Consider the following 20,019-nt stretch of genomic DNA (forward strand, 5'->3'; position numbering starts at 1 on the left):
TATGCTAACTTAACTATCTGAATTGATGCTCTACTCTCATGCGCAAATTTTGACTCCGTTGATGGCGTCTTTTCCGTGCGATTTCGGCTTAAGTATTAAAAGGTATCAGAAATGCATCAAAACACAATGTTGAAGACCCCTGCCAACTAATATCGACAGTTGTATTTAGAAATGTTTCTGCCTTCTGTAGTTTTTGGAAGTTCTCTTACCCAAAACCCACACATCTTTAAGATATTTTCACATTTCTCTCCCTCATGAGGGAGGATTATGAAATGTCACAGAAGTGACAAGTAAAGGTAGACCTATCAATTAGTTCGTGTTTTTACAGATATACATTTTGTTTATGAATTATTACGTGATTTAAACTTAATTTCGTTACCTAGTCGGTAACGGAATTTCTGCAATTGAATTGGCTACAATGGGAAATTATAGTAGTTGCAGAACCACAGTTCACAAGTTAGTACAATAGAGTACAGTAAAATAAGTACTGTACAGTACTTTACTGTAGAGTACAGTGCACAGTAGTGCACATTAGAGTTGTACTGAACTATACTCTACTTTACTGAACTATGCTGCGCTGAACTCTGCTGTGCTGCAGAGCTCAACATTAATGCTTGCCCGGGGCAAGTGGGGGAAAAAAAGTTGGACAAGCAGATTATAGATTTTAAATTGTCCGATTGGATAAGTAAAATAAATCACTATCAAACAATTGGGCTACTCCGATCATAATTGTATCATATTTGTATCAGTGTCCTCCGGATGCGATGTTTTGCTCACTGTCTACCCAATCTCTGCAGAGTGCATCGGAGTATAATTATTGTAGGCCTGCATTGACAGGCATGAGTGGTCTTTCAATCATGCAGTCGCGAGGTGCGTTTTTGAGATCCAAGCGAGCACAGCCACGTTTTAAACATTGGTTGATTAATTATTGCTAGATTAGTTATTTGCCCAGTTATAGCTAATTTTTGGTCAGCAATGAAAATCCTGGAAAAAGTCATGGTGAGGTGAGATGCACAACAGGTAAAGTGATATACAACAGACTAACTACTGTAGATAACTAGCCAGACTACACTATGATTTGAGTTGGCTATCTCGCTAGCTAACTATTTAGCCTTTTAGCATGTTTTATTCCACTGGCACAAGTGTATAACCGCAAATGGCCAACGCGCAGTTGATGAAAACAATGCTGTATACTCCGGTAGTCAAGTGCTCAAAATTGGCTAGGATTGTCCTTTATTCAATACTGGCCATGTAATTATAGCAACGTTAATTAATTAGTATTACAATAGCCTAATTGACAAAGTAACCTATGCTGTCAAGATCCCCCTGAACACTGAATATTTAACCTTACAAATAGACAAACATCTTAGTTAGCTACCTCACTCACCTTAGCCATTTGATTCCTGGTTCATTGAATGAGGGAATTATTTTATAAAGACATAAAAAGTATTTGGTTGTAATTGTAATGTAGCAGGGTGGCCAACCCTCCTCCAAGAGATTCCAGGAGAGCTAGTTGGTGTGCAGTCTTTTGTTCCAGCCCTGCTCGAACACAAGCCGTTGTAAAAAAAAAAGAAATCAGCCGCTCAACAGGATCTTGATAAGCTGACTCTGGTGTGTTTGAGCAGAGTTTTATAAAAAGCCCTGCCCACCCAGTAGGTTTCTAGATGGAGGGTTGACGAACCACATGCGTTTTCTACAGTAGCCTATCAGTGCAGTATTTTACTTTGAGGGGGGGTTAAGTGCCTTGCTCAGGACATATAAAACATGGGATCATAGAGCAGCAGCCTTCCATTTCAATACCAGTGATAGTAATGAAGGTAAAATAATAAAAGTGGTTCCTTGCATCATACAACACAATTCTGTCACCTTTTTGGTCCATGGTGTTACAGACCTGTTTTTTGGGGGAGGGGACAAGTCACGTGAGCTTTCGGGACAAGTAAAAAATCTGTCCTACTTTTCCGAAGGACAAGTGGCTTAAAAGGTTCATGTAAAGCCCTGTACTGTACTCTGAGCTGTACTTTGATGTCCAAACTTGTGAAATATAGAAATCTATGATTGGTTCAGATTTAGTCAGGTTCGGACCAACCAAATTTGTTCTTGTTTTGGGGCAGGGCTCATTTGAAATAATAGCCAGTGTGTAGAATAATACCCAAATATCAAAAAGAGGATATAGCATATTTATACCTTTTGTGTAGGATACATCACCTGAAGAGAATGACATTCATATCCATAATTATGCATTTCTGTGATTTTACAGATTAGGGACCCATGATAAATTTCCATTAACCTAATTCTGTTACCGGGTTTAAATCCACTTCACTTACTGTAGTTCAATAACCAAAATCTATTTTTTCAAAGTCAAGGTGTCATGTCATAGCTGACACCCCATTCTTTCTTCAGACATCTTTAATTCGAAGCAGATATTTCATTTTTGGAAAACGTGGACACAAAAACTGAGGGAGATTTTGCCATTCTGTTACCAAACTTTGCCCAGGAATTGTCATCCGTGTGGATTACACTATTATCAGTGGTAACATAACATGAGGGACTGATGGATACTGAACATCTAATGGAATGATGGCTGTCTATCTAATGGGTTCTGATGCCTCTGATCTGAACCAGGCAGGGATGATGAAGGCAGGTGAGAATTGTTGTCCTTTAGCCTATCGTTAGGCTCAGGTCAAAGCGGTTTAATATGTAACTAATTGAGATGATACTCTTTGTAGTCTGGACTGGAGCTGGTCAGTGTTGCGGTAAAGGTCCAGTTATCCCTGCTGATGATAATAGCATTCTACTGGAGGTCGGATCAAATCTAGAATGGTTATGGCTCTTTATTCCACATGGAATGCATTTGTCTATGCTCTCAATTTCTATGCCCTGTCAGTTTTGTCGAACATTCTATCAACTGAGCACGGCCCTGGTGTGGGCATGGCTAAATGCCAAATGATGCTTGAGCCGAAAAGGTGGTCGGAGGCTCCGTATGGAGGGTATGATGCAATTGCATAGCCTCCAGAGGCATACCAGAAGCCAAATTAAGCTCCGTACCGCATCGCTGTGCGCCTCCCAAATTTTGAAACGATGCGGAGGACTCCGTATTGCGCCACATTGACCTGATTGGTTGACGGTAGGTGAGGGCGGAGGTCCTGTATAAACCCAAACTCACTTCCTTGACAACTGTCTTCACAACAGCTTTGTGCTGCTCCGCGACGCACAGGAAGTATGAATTCCATGACTTCTGCAGAGGCCGTGTCACCGTAAATACTGCACAGCCAATGCAGCCTTTAAGGGGACTAAGGGGACCAAGGAGACTGAGGCAATGCCCAGCCCTGCATTTCAGGAAGTACAATCCACTGGCTGCTTGACCTACTGAGCAGCAAGCGGAACTGCCCCTTTCTACCTTCAGGCTATGCGCAAACCCTACACCCCAAACCGAGCACTCTGTTCTGCCACCTCTAGTCTCTTGGCCGTCCAAGCCCTACGGGAGTCAGCTCTTTGTCCTGGTACCCCAATGGGTGAACAAGCTTCCCCTGATGCTAGGACAGCAGAGTCCTTGCCCGTCTTCCAAAAATATATAAAAACAATTAAATTCACTTGTCTTTTCCAATGAGCACTGTCTTTGCTGTTAACTTCTTCTTTATTGTGGAGAAATGTATTTACTACGACTGTGATATGTGGTTGTCTCACCAAGCTATCTTAAATATGTAATCCACAGTAGGGGGAAACGGCGCCGCAGGCCCCCCCACCACCACCGTTGTTATTGTTTTTGTTGCCGAGCTGAGGATTGTTGTGCCGCATTTTCCAAAAAACATAGAGCACAATATGCACTGCAATCTCACGTGCAAGGATGTAAACGGATGTGGCTGTTTCATCATTAAGGATTCCAGCTTTAAGATGAATGCGCTACTACTGTAAGTCGCTCTGGATAAGAGTGTCTTCAAAATGACTAAAATTAAAAAATATATATGTGTTGTCCTGCTCTCTTTTCTCTGTGAAGGGCTCATTGATCTCTGGCTAATCACTGCTGGCCAGCCCAGAGCCCTGCAGCAGGATGTAGAGCAATGAATTAACCATGGGTGCCCAGGTCTTATCACCAACCAGCCCGCTATCGACCTGCAGCCCAGGCACAGGCTCCCTTCGTTACACAGACTGGGTGTACTGGATCTCTCAGCCAGCCCCCTTTTTTGATGCATGTTTTACTCTGCAAATATCAAAACACAAGACATTCCTTTTGATATTGATCTCTTTTGTGCTGCCACTTGGTGATGCACCTACTGTAGTAGGCGTGCGCTGCTGTAGTGTTTACAGTAAACAGAGTCTGGGTAGATAGAACTTGCTTTGCACAGTAACTTTTGAATCCCTTATATTATTGTCCCCGTTCTACTATTAAACCTACAACCGTCCTACCTGTGGTCGTGGTGTGTGTGTGTATATATTATCTACAGTGTCTGGATTCGTCTCTGTCTCTCTCTCTCTCTGTGATGGACTTTGAACTCTTCTCTTTCTCTGCAGATAGTCAGAGAGAGTCAGTATGAAGAGAGAACTAACTCAATTCAGTGGGTATTACGTATTCTCCAAACCCTGCCTCAAAAGCCCCATTCATTCATCATTAACAGTGGTTTTAATGTGTTTACTAAATACATGGATGAATTACCGTAAACTGGGTGTGGGTTATTTTTACTGTACACAGCTGTCTAGTGCTTTGGGGCTTTGTCTAGTGGTTTTCTTGTTCCCTGCGAGCCTGACTGCTTAGATAGGGCCTGCCTATCGAAAACGGCATGAATGTTATCTCTCTCATTCATTTCTACCCATAGGAGCTCCATTTATGATTTGTAGGCCTGTGTTCTGCCAATAGGATCTGTTGTGTAGTGGTGAACTTTTTTGCTCTGAGGACATTGTGTGGGGCATGGAAAGAAACATCTGCAAGTGATATCTCCAGACGGCATGATACCAAATTGAACCTCTATTACATCTCGGGAAATGTGACGAGACATGCAATTTGAGATCATAATTAGTGATCACAGTCTGTCCGCGGAGTCTTTTTTTCGGGACCAGAATAATTTTTTTTGATATAGAGGAAAGCAGCGAACATTCAATGCAGCCTTTTAAAAGGCAGTTTGGTCTTCCCTAGTTGCCCAATTAGTATCTCTCCTCTCTCCCGCTATGTATGTGGATTTGTGTTTGCGAGAACTATATCATCACGTCTTTTAGAACTGCTGCTGGCTTAGACAACACTGTTAGATGTGAGATAATTATGTATCGTTACATAAGGTCCTGTTCTGCTTTGTAAGTTTTTCAAACAAGCCATAAGGAAACTACTTTAAGGATGGTGGGTAGTAGAATGTCAAAAAGAGGTTAAATGTGAAGGAATGCGTCAGTTAATAGTGACTGTACTGCAGTTGTCTTAAGTAAGGTGTAGCATTCCAACAGCTTTGCTTCTGACCTCAATCTCTTCAGGAAACATTCAGCGGTGAAATGGGATCACAGATTAAACATTAACATCACACAGCAACGATGTGGGAATTTAAATGAGACATGGAACACCCTCCAAATAATGAATTGAATAATGACAATGAATCTTTCCCACAGTCTTTCTTATTTATATATTTTGTTCTCTCTTTCTCTCCTTCTCTTGTAGGGTCAGACCCAAGGCCAGTAAGAATCTTTGCATGGAAAGACCGCCCGGCAGCCTCCTCCCTAGAGCTTGTGGGCATGGCAGGATGAGTGCCTGCGTTCGATGATGATGGCAAAAAAGCAAGATGCAAAGGCGCCCACCTACAACCTGGTCGTGGTGGGCCTGTCCGGCACAGAGAAAGAGAAGGGGCAATGTGGTGTGGGCAAGTCCTGCCTGTGCAACCGCTTCGTCCGCCCCAGCGCAGACGACTTTTACCTGGACCACACCTCCGTGCTAAGCACCAGTGACTTCGGGGGACGTGTGGTGAATAATGACCACTTCCTGTTCTGGGGGGAAACAGGGCGGGTGCTGGAGGAGGGGCCGGAGTGCAGGATGCATGTGGTGGAGCAGACAGAGTTCATTGATGACCAGACGTTCCAGCCACACCGTTCCACAGCCCTCCAGCCCTACATCAAGAGGGCTGCCTCCAACAAGCTGGCCTCTGCAGAGAAGTTGATGTACTTCTGCACGGACCAGCTAGGGCTGGAGCAGGACTTTGAGCAGAAGCAGATGCCAGAGGGGAAGCTGATGGTGGATGGCTTCCTCCTCTGTGTGGACGTCAGCAGGGGCATGAACCGCAACTTTGACGACCAGATGAAGTTCATCACTAATCTCTACAACCAGCTAGCCAAGAACAAGAAGCCAGTGGTTCTGGTGCTCACCAAGTGCGACGAGGGGGTGGAGCGCTACATCAAGGACTCTCACACCTTCGCCTTGGCCAAGAAGAACCTCCAGGTGGTGGAGACATCAGCACGCTCTAACATCAACGTAGACCTGGCCTTCCTTACCCTAGTGCAGCTGATAGACAAGGGCCGGGGCAAGCCCAAGATCATCCCCTACTTTGAGGCCCTGAAGCAGCAGAGCCAGCAGATTGCCTCGGCTAAAGACCGCTATGAATGGCTGGTCAGCCGCATCGTGAAGAACCACAATGAGACGTGGCCCAACATCAACCGGCGCATGCAGACCTCCTCAGAGTACAAGGAGTATGTCTTCCTGGAGGGCACGGCTAAAGCCAAGAAGCTCTTCCAGCAGCACGTCCACAGGCTCAAACAGGAACACATTGAGCGAAGGCGAAAGGTCTATCTCAGCACCCTGCCTCAAGCACTGGGTTCCCTAGTCCCTGAGCTGGACGAGATCGACCACTTGAGCTGGTCCGGGGTCCAGAAGGTTCTGGAGACTAAGCAAGACTTCTCCCATTGGTTCGTTGTGTTGGATGACACCCCCTGGGAGACCACGCCACACATAGACAACATGGAGGACGAGAGGATTCCCCAGGATCTCCTGGAAACCCCTGTGGCTGAGACGATTTACGAGAGCCACCTGGAGCACCTGAAAAATGAGCGCAAACGGGCGGAGATGAGGTGGGAGTTCAAGGAGAAGCTCAGTGCCTCTCCCTTCATCACAGCAGGCAAACCCTGGGAGGAGGCACGCAGCTTCATCATGAATGAAGACTTCTATCAGTGGCTTGAGGAACCAGAGTACCTAGACATCTACAACAGGCACCAGAAGGAGATCATTGACCGAGCCAAGGAGGACTTCCAAGAGCTGCTGCTGGAGTACTCTGAGCTCTTCTATGAGCTGGAGGTAGACGCCAAGCCCAGTAAGGAGAAGATGGGGGCCATCCAGGAGGTGTTAGGGGAGGAGCAGAGGTTCAAGGCCCTGCAGAAGTTGCAGGCAGAGAGGGACGCTTTGGTTCTCAAGCATATCCACTTTGTCTACCACCCCACCAAGGAGACCTGCCCAAATAGCCCCCACTGTGTGGACTGTAAGATTGAACAGGTTCTAGCATCCAAGTTCCCCACTCGATACTCCTTCTTCGATAGCCATAAACCGGGCGACGGGAACGCAGATCGGATAAACCTGGTTATTCTGGGTAAAGATGGCCTTGGTAGAGAACTGGCCAATGAGATCAGGGCTTTGTGCACCAATGATGACCGGTACGTGCTGGATGGGAAAATGTATGAGTTGTCCCTCCGGCCCATAGAGGGTAACGTGCGTCTGCCGGTCAATTCCTTCCACACGCCTACCTTCACCCCCCATGGCGTCCTGTGTCTCTACAACTCTAAGGAGTCACTATCCTACATTGTGGAAAGCATTGAGAAGCTCAGAGAGTCCACGCTAGGCCGAAGGGAAAACAGTCTATTTCAGCTGCCCATGAACCTGCTCCTAGTCACCAAACGGGGAGTAGGGTCCATCAGGGACATTGGGGGAGAGACGGCCCACACACTTATCCTCCAGGGGCAGCAGGTGGCTGGGAAGCTACAGTGTGGTTACCTAGACCCTGCCTCCCCTGGGGTGGGCTATGGACGCAATGTGAACGAAAAGCAGATCAACCAGATGTTAAAAGGTCTGTTAGAATGCCGTAGGCCCCCTGGGAGCATAGGCAGCAGCTCCCCTCCTTTACCCCCTTCCTTCAGAGACTCTCACTCCCAGCCCATCCCCGAGACAGACCTGCGAATAGTCATGTGCCTGATGTGTGGGGACGATTATGATGTGGAGCAGCTCCTCTCGCCTCTCCTGCTGCCCCAGCACTGTCGGCCGGCCTCCAGCCTGAGCAGTGGCACGTCCGTGCTCCTAGAGCTCACGGTGGGGGCCCAGAGGCACACCATCGACCTCTCCCTGCTCTCCTTCCACTCCTCATTTGCCCTACGGAAAAGCCGGCTGGTGCACGGCTACATTGCCGTGTATTCTGCCAGGCGCAAGGCGTCCATGGAGACCCTGTGTGCGTTCCTATGCGAGGTGCAGGACATCATCCCCGTGCAGTTGCTTGCGGTAGGGGAGAGCCAGGCTGAGCTGTCGGACTCTGAGGTGGCCAGGGACCAGGTGAGGCAGGGGGAGGAGCTGGCCCGGGAGATCGAGGCCAGGTTTAACACAGTAGTGTGTGGGCCTGGAGGGGTGGTGGGAGGTCTGCACAGGATAGACCTCTTCCAGCCCTTCCTGAAGGAGGTTGTGGAGAAACGCACCATAGTGGAGGCCACACACATGTACGATAATGTAGCAGAGGCCTGCACCACTGAGAGCATGAGCCCGGCCCGCTGCAATTCCCCCAGCCCCATCAACACCCTGCTAGACTCTGAGGAGGACGTGGAGCCCTCGCCTCCCTACCCTGACGTTACCCTCACCTCCCACCTGGGGGGCTTCAAGCTTCCCGACCTGGAGTCCAGCGACGCCTTCTCAGTCATCTCCGAGATCAGCACCTTCGAGAGCAAGCTCAACAACAAGGTCCCCCCCCAGGTGCGGCCCAAGCCCACCATACGGAAAGTCAACCTGGGGCCCTACATGGACCAGCAAGGGACCAACCGCCGCTCCTTACCCCCTGCTGTCACCTGGGCACCGGGCAGCGACGGTGGCTATGACCCATCGGACTATGCCGAGCCTGTGGATGCCGTGACCAAACAGAGGCCCACAGAGGAGGAGAGCATCTACTCAGTGCCCCATGACAGCACTCAGGGCAAGATCATCACCATCCGCAACGCCAACAAGCATTCTAACGGCGGGGGCAATGGCTCGGATAGCGAGGCCGACAGCAGCTCCCTGGAACGGAGGCGGAAGATGTCGGCTCTGGGGGTGAAGCCGCGGCTGTACCGCGACCGCTCGAAACGCCTGGGCAAGTTCAGCAGCTTCCGCACTAGCTTCTCCATCGGCAGTGACGACGAGCTGGGGCCGCCCAAAGCACCAGAGGAGCTGGGCGGGGCGCACAAAGGGGACAACTCCATTAACGAGGAGGGTGAGGACCCCAAGAGAAGGAACATCCTCAGAAGCCTGCGCAGAAACACCAAGGTATGTGCACCAGTGTGTTTATGTCCGTGTGTATTGTTGATTTACATCACATCAGGTTGCATACTTTCAGTTTTTTTATTATTTATACCGGTCACATACTGTATATAGAGCATCTCGAGAAAGAGAAACAGCTGTGACTCATTTAGATTTCATCCTATGACTGACTTCATATACAATCTCTATCAATCTATTATAATGATTAATGATTTTCATCTGTTTAATAGGGTTTTGTCTTCACCTACCACCCGTTATCAAAGTTACCTAGCAACAGTGTTCTAATGCACTGATCAAATCAAATCCAATTTATTTGTCACATACACATGGTTAGCAGATGTTAATGCAAGTGTAGCGAAATGCTTGTACTTCTAGTTCTGACCATGCAGTAATATCTAACAAGTAAACTAACCTAACAATTTCACAACAACTACCTTGTACACACAAGTGTAAAGGAATGAATACGAATATGTACATAAAATATATAAATGAGTGATGGCCGAACGGCATAGGCAAGATGCAGTAGATGTTATTGAGTACAGTATATACATATGAGAAGAGTAATGTAGGGTATGAGAACATTATATAAAGTGGCTAGTGATAAATTGATTACATAAATTTTTCCATTATTAAAGTGGCTGGAGTTGAGTCAGTATGTTGGCAGCAGCCACTCAATGTTAGTGATGGCTGTTTAACAGTCTGATGGCCTTGAGATAGAAGCTGTTTTTCAGTCTCTCGGTCCACGCTTTGATGCATCTGACCTCGCCTTCTGGATGATAGCGGGATAAACAGGCAGTGGCTCGGGTGGATGTTGTCCTTGATGATCTTTTTGGCCTTCCTGTGACATCGGGTAGTGTAGATGTCCTGGAGGGCAGGTAGTTTGCACCCGGTGATGCGTTGTGCAGACCTCACTACCCTCTGGAGAGCCTTCTGGTTATGGGCGGAGCAGCTGCCGTACCAGGCGGTGACACAGCCCGACATGATGCTCTCGATTGTGCATCTGTAAAAGTTTGAGTGCTTTTGGTTACAAGCCAAATTTCTTCAACCTCCTGAGGTTGAAGAGGCGCCGCTGCGCCTTCTTCACCACGCTGACTGTGTGCGTGGGCCATTTCAGTTTGTCCGTGATGTGTACGCCGAGGAACTTAACTCTCTACCCTCTCCACTACTGTCCCGTCAATGTAGATAGAGGGCTGCTCCCTTTGCTGTTTCCTGAAGTCCATGATCATCTCCTTTGTTTTGTTGACGTTGAGTGTGAGGTTATTTTCTTGACACCACACTCCGAGGGCCCTCACCTCCTCCCTGTAGGCCGTCTCGTCGTTGTTGGTAATCAAGCCTACCACTGTAGTGTCGTCTGCAAACTTGATGATTGAGTTGGAGGCGTGCATGGCCACGCAGTCGTGGGTAAAGAGAGAGGGCTGAGAACGCACCCTTGTGGGGACCCAGTGTTGAGGATCAGCGGGGTGGAGATGTTTTTACCTACCCTCACCACCTGGGGGCGGCCCGTCAGGAAGTCCAGGACCCAGTTGCACAGGGCGGGGTCGAGACCCAGTTTGACGAGTTTGGAGGGTACTATGGTGTTAAATGCTGAGCTGTAATCGATGAACAGCATTCTTACATAGGTATTCCTCTTGTCCAGATGGGTTAGGGCAGTGTCGTTGCGATTGCGTCGTCTGTGGACCTATTGGGGCGGTAAGAAAATTGGAGTGGGTCTAGGGTGTCGGGTAGGGTGGAGGTGATATGGTCCTTGACTAGTCTCTCAAAGCACTTCATGATGACGGAAGTGAGTGCTACAGGGTGGTAGTCATTTAGCTCAGTTACCTTAGCTTTCTTGGGAACAGGAACAATGGTGGCCCTCTTGAAGCATGTGGGGACAGCAGACTGGGATAAGGATTGATTGAATATGTCTGTAAACACACCAGCCAGCTGGTCTGCGCATGCTCTGAGAATGTGGCCGGGGTTGCCGTCTGGGCCTGCAGCCTTGCGAGGGTTACTGTTAGGGACAGACGTTCCGCTAGCGGAACGCCTCACCAATATCCAATGGTATAGAGTGGCGTGAATTACAAATACCTCAAAAATGCAAAAACTTGAATTTCTCAAACATATGACTATTTTACACCATTTTAAAGACCAAGACTCTCCTTTATCTAACCACATTGTCCGATTTCAAAAAGGCTTTACAACGAAAGCAAAACATTAGATTATGTCAGGAGAGTACCCTCCCAAAAATAATCACACAGCCATTTTCAAAGCAAGCATATGTCACAAAAACCAAAACCACAGCTAAATGCAGCACTAACCTTTGATGATCTTCATCAGATGACACTCCTAGGATATTGTTATACAATACATGCATGTTTTGTTCAATCAAGTTCATATTTATATCAAAAACCAGCTTTTTACGTTAGCATGTGATGTTCAGAACTAGCATATCCACCGCAAACTTCCGGTGAATTTACTAAATTACTCACGATAAACATTCACAAAAAACATAATTATTTTAAGAATTATAGATACAGAACTCCTTTATGCAATCGCGGTCTCAGATTTTAAAATAGCTTTTCGGTGAAAGCACATTTTGCAATATTCTGAGTAGATAGCCTGGCCATCACAGCTAGCTAATTTGACACCCACCAAGTTTGGCCCTCACCAAACTCAGATTTACTATAAGAAAAATTGGATTACCTTTGCTGTTCTTCGTCAGAATGCACTCCCAGGACTTCTACTTCAACAACAAATGTTGTTTTGGTTCGAAATAATCCATAGTTATATCCAAATAGCGCCGTTTTGTTCGTGCGTTCAAGTCACTATCCGAAGGGTGACGCGCCGGCGCATTTCGTGACAAAAAAAATTCTAAATATTCCATTACCGTACTTCGAAGCATGTCAACCGCTGTTTAACCTGTTTGGGATAGGGGGCAGTATTGAGAATTTTGGAAAAAATATGTGCCCATTTTTAACTGCCTCCTACACCAACTCAGAAGCTAGAATATGCATATTATTGTTCAGGTTTGGATAGAAAACACTCTGAACTTTCTAAAACTGTTTAAATGGTGTCTGTGAGTATAACAGAACTCCTATGGCAGGCAAAAACCTGACAAGGTTTCATGCAGGAAGTACCCTGTCTGACAAGGAGTCGTGCGTCTTGCATCTGTTTATTGAAAAGTAAGGATCTTAGCTGTAACGTGACAATTCCCAGGGCTCCGATAGGCTCTCAGAACCCGGGAAATACCTGAAGGTTGACGAGGCAGCCTCAGGCTGAAACACATTATCGCCTTTGATAAGTGGCGGATCAGAGGACCTTTGAATGAGGCGCGTGCACGATTCGCTCCTGAGGAGAAATTTAATTCGGCTGTTTAGGCTCAATGCATATTCCTAGTCGGAATATTATCGCTTTTCTACGAGATAAATGGCATAAAAATTGGTTTTAAACAGCGGTTGACATGCTTCGAAGTATGGTAATGGAATATTTAGAATTTTTTTGTCACGCCAATGCGCCATGCGCAGGACCGTGAAGAAGCATTCTGATAGTGTCTAGAACTCACGAACAAAACGTCGCTGTTTGGATATAACGATGGATTATTTGGGACCAAACCAACATTTGTTATTGAAGTAGAAGTCCTGGCAGTGTATTCTGACGAAGAACAAGCAAGGTAAGAACATTTTCTTATAGGAAATGTGATTTTGGTGGAGGCTGACCTGGGTGGGTGTCTAAATAGCTAGCCCTGTGATGCCGGGCTATGTACTTAGATTATTGCAAAATGTGCTTCATCCGAAAAGCTATTTTAAAATCGGACATATCGAGTGCATAGAGGAGTAATGTATCTATAATTCTTAAAATAATTGTTATGCTTTTTGTGAACGTTTATCGTGAGTAATTTAGCAAACTGTTAGTAAATTCCCCGGAAGTTTGCGGGGGTTATACTTTTTCTGAACGTCACATGCTAATGTAAAAAGCTGTTTTTTGATATAAATATGAACTTGATTGAACAGACATGCATGTATTGTATAACACAATGTCCTAGGTGTGTCATCTGATGAAGATCATAAAAGGTTAGTGCTGCATTTAGCTGTGGTTTGGGTTTATGTGACATGATATGCTAGCTTGAAAAATGGGTGTCTGATTATTTCTGGCTGGGCACTCTGCTGACATAATCTAATGTTTTGCTTTCGTTGTAAAGCCTTTTTGAAATCGGACAGTGGGGTTAGATTAACGAGATTCTTGTCTTTAAATAGCTGTAAAATAGTCATATGTTTGAGAAATTGAAGTAATAGTATTTCTAACGATTCAAAAATCGCGCCACTGGATTTCAGTGGCTGTTACGTAGGTGGGACGAGTTCGTCCCACATGCGCCAGAGAGGTTAAAATACATTTTAATGAGATTTTTCTCGTTAAATAGCGATAATATTCCAACCGGGCGACGTTGTGTTCATTCAAACACTGAAAGAAAATAATGGAGTCGTCTCGTGCACGCGCGCCTCAGTGTCATTGTTCTCAGAAAGACCACTCACAAAAAACCCCGCTGTTTTTCACCCAGAGACTGGAGGGCTCTCATTCCACTTTCTGGCGCCTTCCTAGAGCCAATGGAAGCCTTAGAAAATGTCATGTTACAGCAGAGATGCTGTATTTTTGATAGAGATGCCCTAGAAGGAGAACAAATTGTCAGACAGGGCACTTCCTGTATAGAATCTTCTCAGGTTTTGGCCTGCCATATGAGTTCTGTTATACTCACAGATACCATTCAAACAGTTTTAGAAACTTTAGGGTGTTTTCTATCCAAATCTACTAATTATATGCATATTCTAGTTTCTGTTTTTTTATCCGGCCGTGAAAATACTGCCCCCTATCCCAAACAGGTAAACATGTTTAAATGTTTTACTCACGTTGGCTGCAGTGAAGGAGAGCCCGCAGGTTTTGGTAGCGGGCCGTGTCAGTGGCACTGTATTGTCCTCAAAGCGAGCAAAAAAGTTGTTTAGTCTGTCTGGGAGCAAGACATTGTCCGCAACGGGGCTGTTTTTTCTTTTGTAGTCCGTGATTGACTGTAGACCCTGCCACATACCTCTCGTGTCTGAGCCGTTGAATTGCGACTCCACTTTGTCTCTGTACTGACGCTTAGCTTGTTTGATTGCCTTGCGGAGGGAATAGCAGGTTTCCAGTTTACATAGAGTCCAATGAAGTTCTTTCAGGGCCGTCGGTGTCTGCTTGGGGGGGGAATATACACGACTGTGATCGAAGAGAATTCTCTTGGTAGATAATGCGGAATTCTAAGTCAGGTGAACAAAAGGACTTGAGTTCCTGTATGTTGTTATGATCACACCATGTCTCGTTAATCATAAGGCATACACCCCCGCCCTTCTTCTTACCAGAGAGATGCTTGTTTCTGTCGGCGCGATGCGTGAAGAAACCAGGTGGCTGTACCGACTCCGATAGCCTGTCGCGAGTGAGCCATGTTTCCGTGAAACAAAGAACGTTACAGTCTCGGATGTCTCTCTGGAATGCTACCCTTGCTCGGATTTCGTCTACCTTGTTGTCAAGAGACTGGACATTGGCGAGTAGTATGCTCGGGAGCGGTGCGCGATGTGCATGTCTACGGAGCCTTACCAGAAGACCGCTCCGTCTGCCCCTTCTACGGCGCCATTGTTTTGGGTCGCCGACTGGGATCCGATCCATTGTCCTGGGTGGTAGGCCAAACAGAGGATCCGCTTCAGGAAAGTCGTATTCCTGGTCGTAATGTTGGTGAGTTGACGTTGCTCTTATATCCAATAGTTCGACTGTATGTAATAAAACCTAATATTACCTGGGGTAACAATGTAAGAAATAACACAGAAAAAAACTAAATACTGCATAGTTTCCTAGGAACGCGAAGCGAGGCGGCCATCTCTGTCGGCGCCGGACATAGAAACTGCAAGGCTGATTTAAAGAGCATAGGTGTGTACTTCCTCACCTGTGTGAGTGCATGAGCTACGCACAGGTTTTCTGTGTTGTCTCTGCTCACTGGAGCCCATCTCATTGGAGTCTGACTTGCTATAGAGGGTGTAGGTTTGGGTTTCCTTCCAGGCTCTTTAAATCAGCCTTGCCTTCTCTCACTCTGTGGCCCTACTTTTCTCCTGCTTCGCAGTAGTCCTCCAAACTAGCCCAATCATGGGTGGAAGCAGAGAATCTTCAGCTGTTGAACTCACTCAGCTCAGGAGAAACTGTTTTATTGAATCAGGAACACAGTGGACGCTCAGGCTATGGCTAGTTGTGTATGTGTGTCTGTTTCCCTTCATATGCGTGTGTGTGTTTTGTAAGTGTTTATGTGTGAGCTGTCCATTATTCCACAAACAGACAAAATTCTCAAACTTGAATCCATGCTGACATGGCTCACTATAATTTGACACAAACGCCGTTAAAACTGAAGGTAAATTTTTTGCCAGCATATTTTGACATTTCTTTCACCGGTCACCCGAATGAGGGCATTAACTACAGTAAAAAGAGAGAATTATTATACCGGTCTCTCTGTACAGCAGTTTTGTTTTATCCTGGATTAAAGCAGCCCTAGCTCTAACCCACTCATTACAAATTACAAACCTGTTACTGCCACAGCCCTAGCTGCAGTCCCATAGGCTGGCTTGTTTTTAAAACACACTCTTTGGTAAGTAGATCTGTGCAGATTAGACCCAATGGCTTTATGAAATGCTTTGTTCTGAGGTAGGCTGTTCATTAAGTGAATAGAGAGCGATTGGCAGCTGAGTGATCCAACTGTGCGCCACCAAAACATGCCCAGAAACTAGTGGGACATGCCCAGAAACTAGTGGGACATGCCCAGAAACTAGTGGGACATGCCCAGAAACTAGTGGGACATGCCCAGAGACTAGTGGGACATGCCCAGAGACTAGTGGGACATGCCCAGAGACTAGTGGGACATGCCCAGAGACTAGTGGGACATGCCCAGAGACTAGTGGGACATGCCCAGAGACTAGTGGGACATGCCCAGAGACTAGTGGGACATGCCCAGAGACTAGTGGGACATGCCCTGGGTTTATTTTCTCCTCCTCCCACACATTCTCCTTCCCTCCCCCATTCCCCGACTGTCTCCCTCTCTTTACCTTCCTGCTGATGAAGCAGAATACAGTGAATATAGGACTCCTACATGGGCGTCACCCTCCCTCTACCCTCCCTCCCTCCCTCCCTCCCTCAGACACTCTGCAGTGAAACATTTGACCCAACACCGTCAGTCTTATCTGCCTGCCATAGCTCTCATTCACACAGAGAGGCTGACACGTAAGTGCCACCTAAGTGGGAGCGAAGGCAGTGTATATGATTAGACTGGCTGGGAGAGAGACACAAACCACCCTGTCGCTGTGTGTCTGCCTGTCTGGCTGTGTGTGGGTGATAATTACCATGGGTGTCAGTAGGGAGGGCGGGGTGATTTATGTTTTCACACACAGTAGTGATGTCCCTCTACTCCATAAACCATATAAGTGTTTAGTTGTATACTGTATGTCCCGAACGATGCTCCGTAACATCACAAATCTAGAGTGAATTTGGTTGGCGGAACCAGTATAGGGGAAATGTAATTTAAGCCACCAAAACAAATAAAGCAAAACTGCTTAATGGGACTAAGATGGCGACTCCCCAGACCTCAGAGCACAGCCTTAGGGCTGATCTGGGGCCTGTGTCTCCGCTCCACTTACATTAAAGCCTTTATTACTTAATGGGCGCCATAATGTCATCAGGTTCCCAGGTCAGCTGTCACTCTATTGATGAGGGTCGCTATAGAAGCAGCTGTAGCCTGGTCAGTATAATAAACAGAGAGTGTCCCTGTAAGTCTGTTCTGAGGTCAGGGTAGAACCAGCCAGTCTTGTGTCTGCCTGGCCGCCGTTAGGCCTCAGCAGTGAGTACACAGTAGAAACTAACTAACCCTCTCTCCCTGTTCAAATACATTCACCCCAGGCTGTGGCCGGCTGACTTGGCAGAGGTCTCTCTCTGCCTTGTTCATTCTCTTCTCTCCCCAGCCTTTTTAAAACCTCTTCAGCCGACAAGTGGAATAATTGAAATTCCTGCATCACCTAGTTCCATTCTAATACGCCGCACACAGAGAGAGGGAGACATTGGTGGAATCCTGGTCTCGTGTTTTTTACTTTTATTATTAAGGACGTGTATTATTTTCCTTGTGTGGTAGAGGTCTGTTGTCTTCTCAGCGTTGGCCACATCCTGTCTCAGTAAAAGAAAAAATGTAGGGTGGTGGGCAGGTCGGTGGTGGTGGTGGGCAGGTCGGTGGTGGTGGTGGGCAGGTCGGTGGTGGTGGTGGGCAGGTCGGTGGTGGTGGTGGGCAGGTCGGTGGTGGTGGTGGGCAGGTCGGTGGTGGTGGTGGGCAGGTCGGTGGTGGTGGGGGGGCAGGTCGGTGGTGGTGGTGGTGGGCAGGTCGGTGGTGGTGGGCAGGTCGGTGGTGGTGGGCAGGTCGGTGGTGGTGGGGGGCAGGTCGGTGGTGGTGGGGGGCAGGTCGGTGGTGGTGGGGGGCAGGTCGGTGGTGGTGGTGGGCAGGTCGGTGGTGGTGGTGGGCAGGTCGGTGGTGGTGGTGGTGGTGGGCAGGTCGGTGGTGGTGGGCAGGTCGGTGGTGGGCAGGTCGGTGGTGGTGGTGGGGGGCAGGTCGGTGGTGGTGGTGGTGGGCAGGTCGGTGGTGGTGGTGGTGGGCAGGTCGGTGGTGGTGGGGGGCAGGTCGGTGGTGGTGGGGGGCAGGTCGGTGGTAGGCAGGTCGGTGGTGGTAGTGGGCAGGTCGGTGGTGGGTAAAGTAATGGGGGGGTGTAACTGGAGCAGAGGGGGCCGGTCTGAGAGTATCATGCTGCTCTGCTCTGCTCTCTCTGTCTGGGGGGGGGGGGCAGGCTTCTCGGGACAGCAACACATTCCCACTGAACACCATTTAAGTGCACCCACCATACAAGTGAAGTTACGGCTTGAACGGCACAGAAGTAGCTGTAGTAGCATATAAGAATAAATGAAATGCTGATAACAGCAGTAGGTTAGCGGCTTACTAGAAACGATGATTGCGTTTCGGTAGGGACAATGTTCGAGGGATGCAGTGTAGAGGAAAGGGAGTATGACAATGGAGAGGAAAGAGTGCAGAGGATAAAGAAAACAGAGAGAGGTGAAAAGTGGAATGAAGGTGTGTTATCACACCCACAGCTAGAGATAGGAATGTACGATTCTTATCAGCTTGAGAAGAATCTACTGCAAGGGCGTGTATGTCTGTTGTGCTGATTTGAGACAGTAGATGCCCATGTTAAGAATGAAAGTGTTAAAATTGCGTCCATATCTATGGTCCACAAATCTATCCATGTCTTGGATGGATGATGAACAGAAAGGATAACACCGTTCTCATCTCTCTCCCCCTCTCTCAGAAACCGCGGCCCAAGCCCAGGCATTCCATATCCAAAGTAGAAAGCAACTACTTTGGCGTGCCATTGGCCAACGTGGTGACACCTGACCGACCCATCCCGCTCTTCATCGACAAGTGCATCCGATATATTGAGGCAACAGGTAAGCGTGCACGTATTACACAGAGGCTGGATTTTTGTTCTGAATGGATGCTGTTGATTACTGAGACTATTGAGGAGATCAATATAATGGCATATAGATGGAGAAGGTGGCTTTATTGATTTACTCCTGTACTCGTTCCATATTACTATTCAGGGAGCAAAGGTTGCAAGCCTCAATATCAGCAAGGTGTCTGTCGCTCTCTCTGTCGCTCTCTCTGTCGCTCTCTCTCTGTCGCTCTCTCTCTGCCGCTCTCTCTCTGCCGCTCTCTCTCTGCCGCTCGCTCGCTCTCTCTCTGTCGCTCGCTCGCTCTCTCTCTGTCGCTCGCTCGCTCTCTCTCTGTCGCTCGCTCTCTGTCGCTCTCTCTCTCTGTCGCTCTCTCTCTCTGTCGCTCTCTCTCTCTGTCGCTCTCTCTCTCTGTCGCTCTCTCTCTCTGTCGCTCTCGCTCTCTGTCGCTCTCTGTCTGTCTCTCTCTCTCTGTCTGTCTCTCTCTGTCTGTCTCTCTCTCTCTCTGTTTTCACTTTCAGCCCACATACCCCTACCTTTCCATTCCTTCTTTATCTCGTTCTATTCCTCTCCCTCTCTTATCAATCCCAAGTCAGTGATTTATCAGTAGTTTCTGGTGGGACTGTGGTTCTCCCCAGAGGAGGCTTCTGTAGTTTTCTCTAAGTCAGAGCTGTTCCTGTGATAAGAGAGCAGGATGTCTCTCTCTCTGTTGGAATTGTTCTGCTGTTCGTGTTTGCCCGTGGCGCTGTAGGAGGCCATAGTGACAGTCAGCAGTGGCCCAAGGGCAAAAGTAGTATTCCACTATGGAGGGAATAGGGTGTTATTTGGGAAGCGGCCTCTGTTGTATTGGAAACTTCCTGGGAGCAGTGTTCGTTGTGCTGTGTGGTCTGCATTAGTTCTGTACAAGGGATAGTTTTATGCAGTGCTTCTGGGTTAGTGTATGTTTGTGTGTGTGTGCACGTGCACATTGATGTGTGAGAGTTTGACAGTGTGTGTGCTCGTGTGTGTGTGTGGAGCAGATTAACCTGGCACAGGTTCCTTGACTGTTGTGTATC

At 47.4% G+C, this 20,019-nt stretch overlaps 1 protein-coding gene across 4 annotated transcripts in view; it reads left to right on the top strand.

The window, feature by feature from the left end:
* Positions 1-20,019, top strand: part of LOC115205951 (rho GTPase-activating protein 35) — a 107,569-nt gene that overhangs the window by 54,899 nt on the left and 32,651 nt on the right. For all 4 annotated transcript variants that reach the window (XM_029772402.1, XM_029772401.1, XM_029772403.1 and 1 more), the window contains 2 exons: positions 5,636-9,451; positions 18,823-18,961. In XM_029772402.1, coding sequence (XP_029628262.1) covers positions 5,735-9,451; positions 18,823-18,961 — 3,856 coding nt within the window. In that variant the 5' untranslated portion in view covers positions 5,636-5,734. The remainder of the gene's footprint in view (positions 1-5,635; positions 9,452-18,822; positions 18,962-20,019) is intronic.

This window comes from Salmo trutta, chromosome 13 (assembly GCF_901001165.1).
Source record: "Salmo trutta chromosome 13, fSalTru1.1, whole genome shotgun sequence".
Taxonomy (NCBI): domain Eukaryota; kingdom Metazoa; phylum Chordata; class Actinopteri; order Salmoniformes; family Salmonidae; genus Salmo; species Salmo trutta.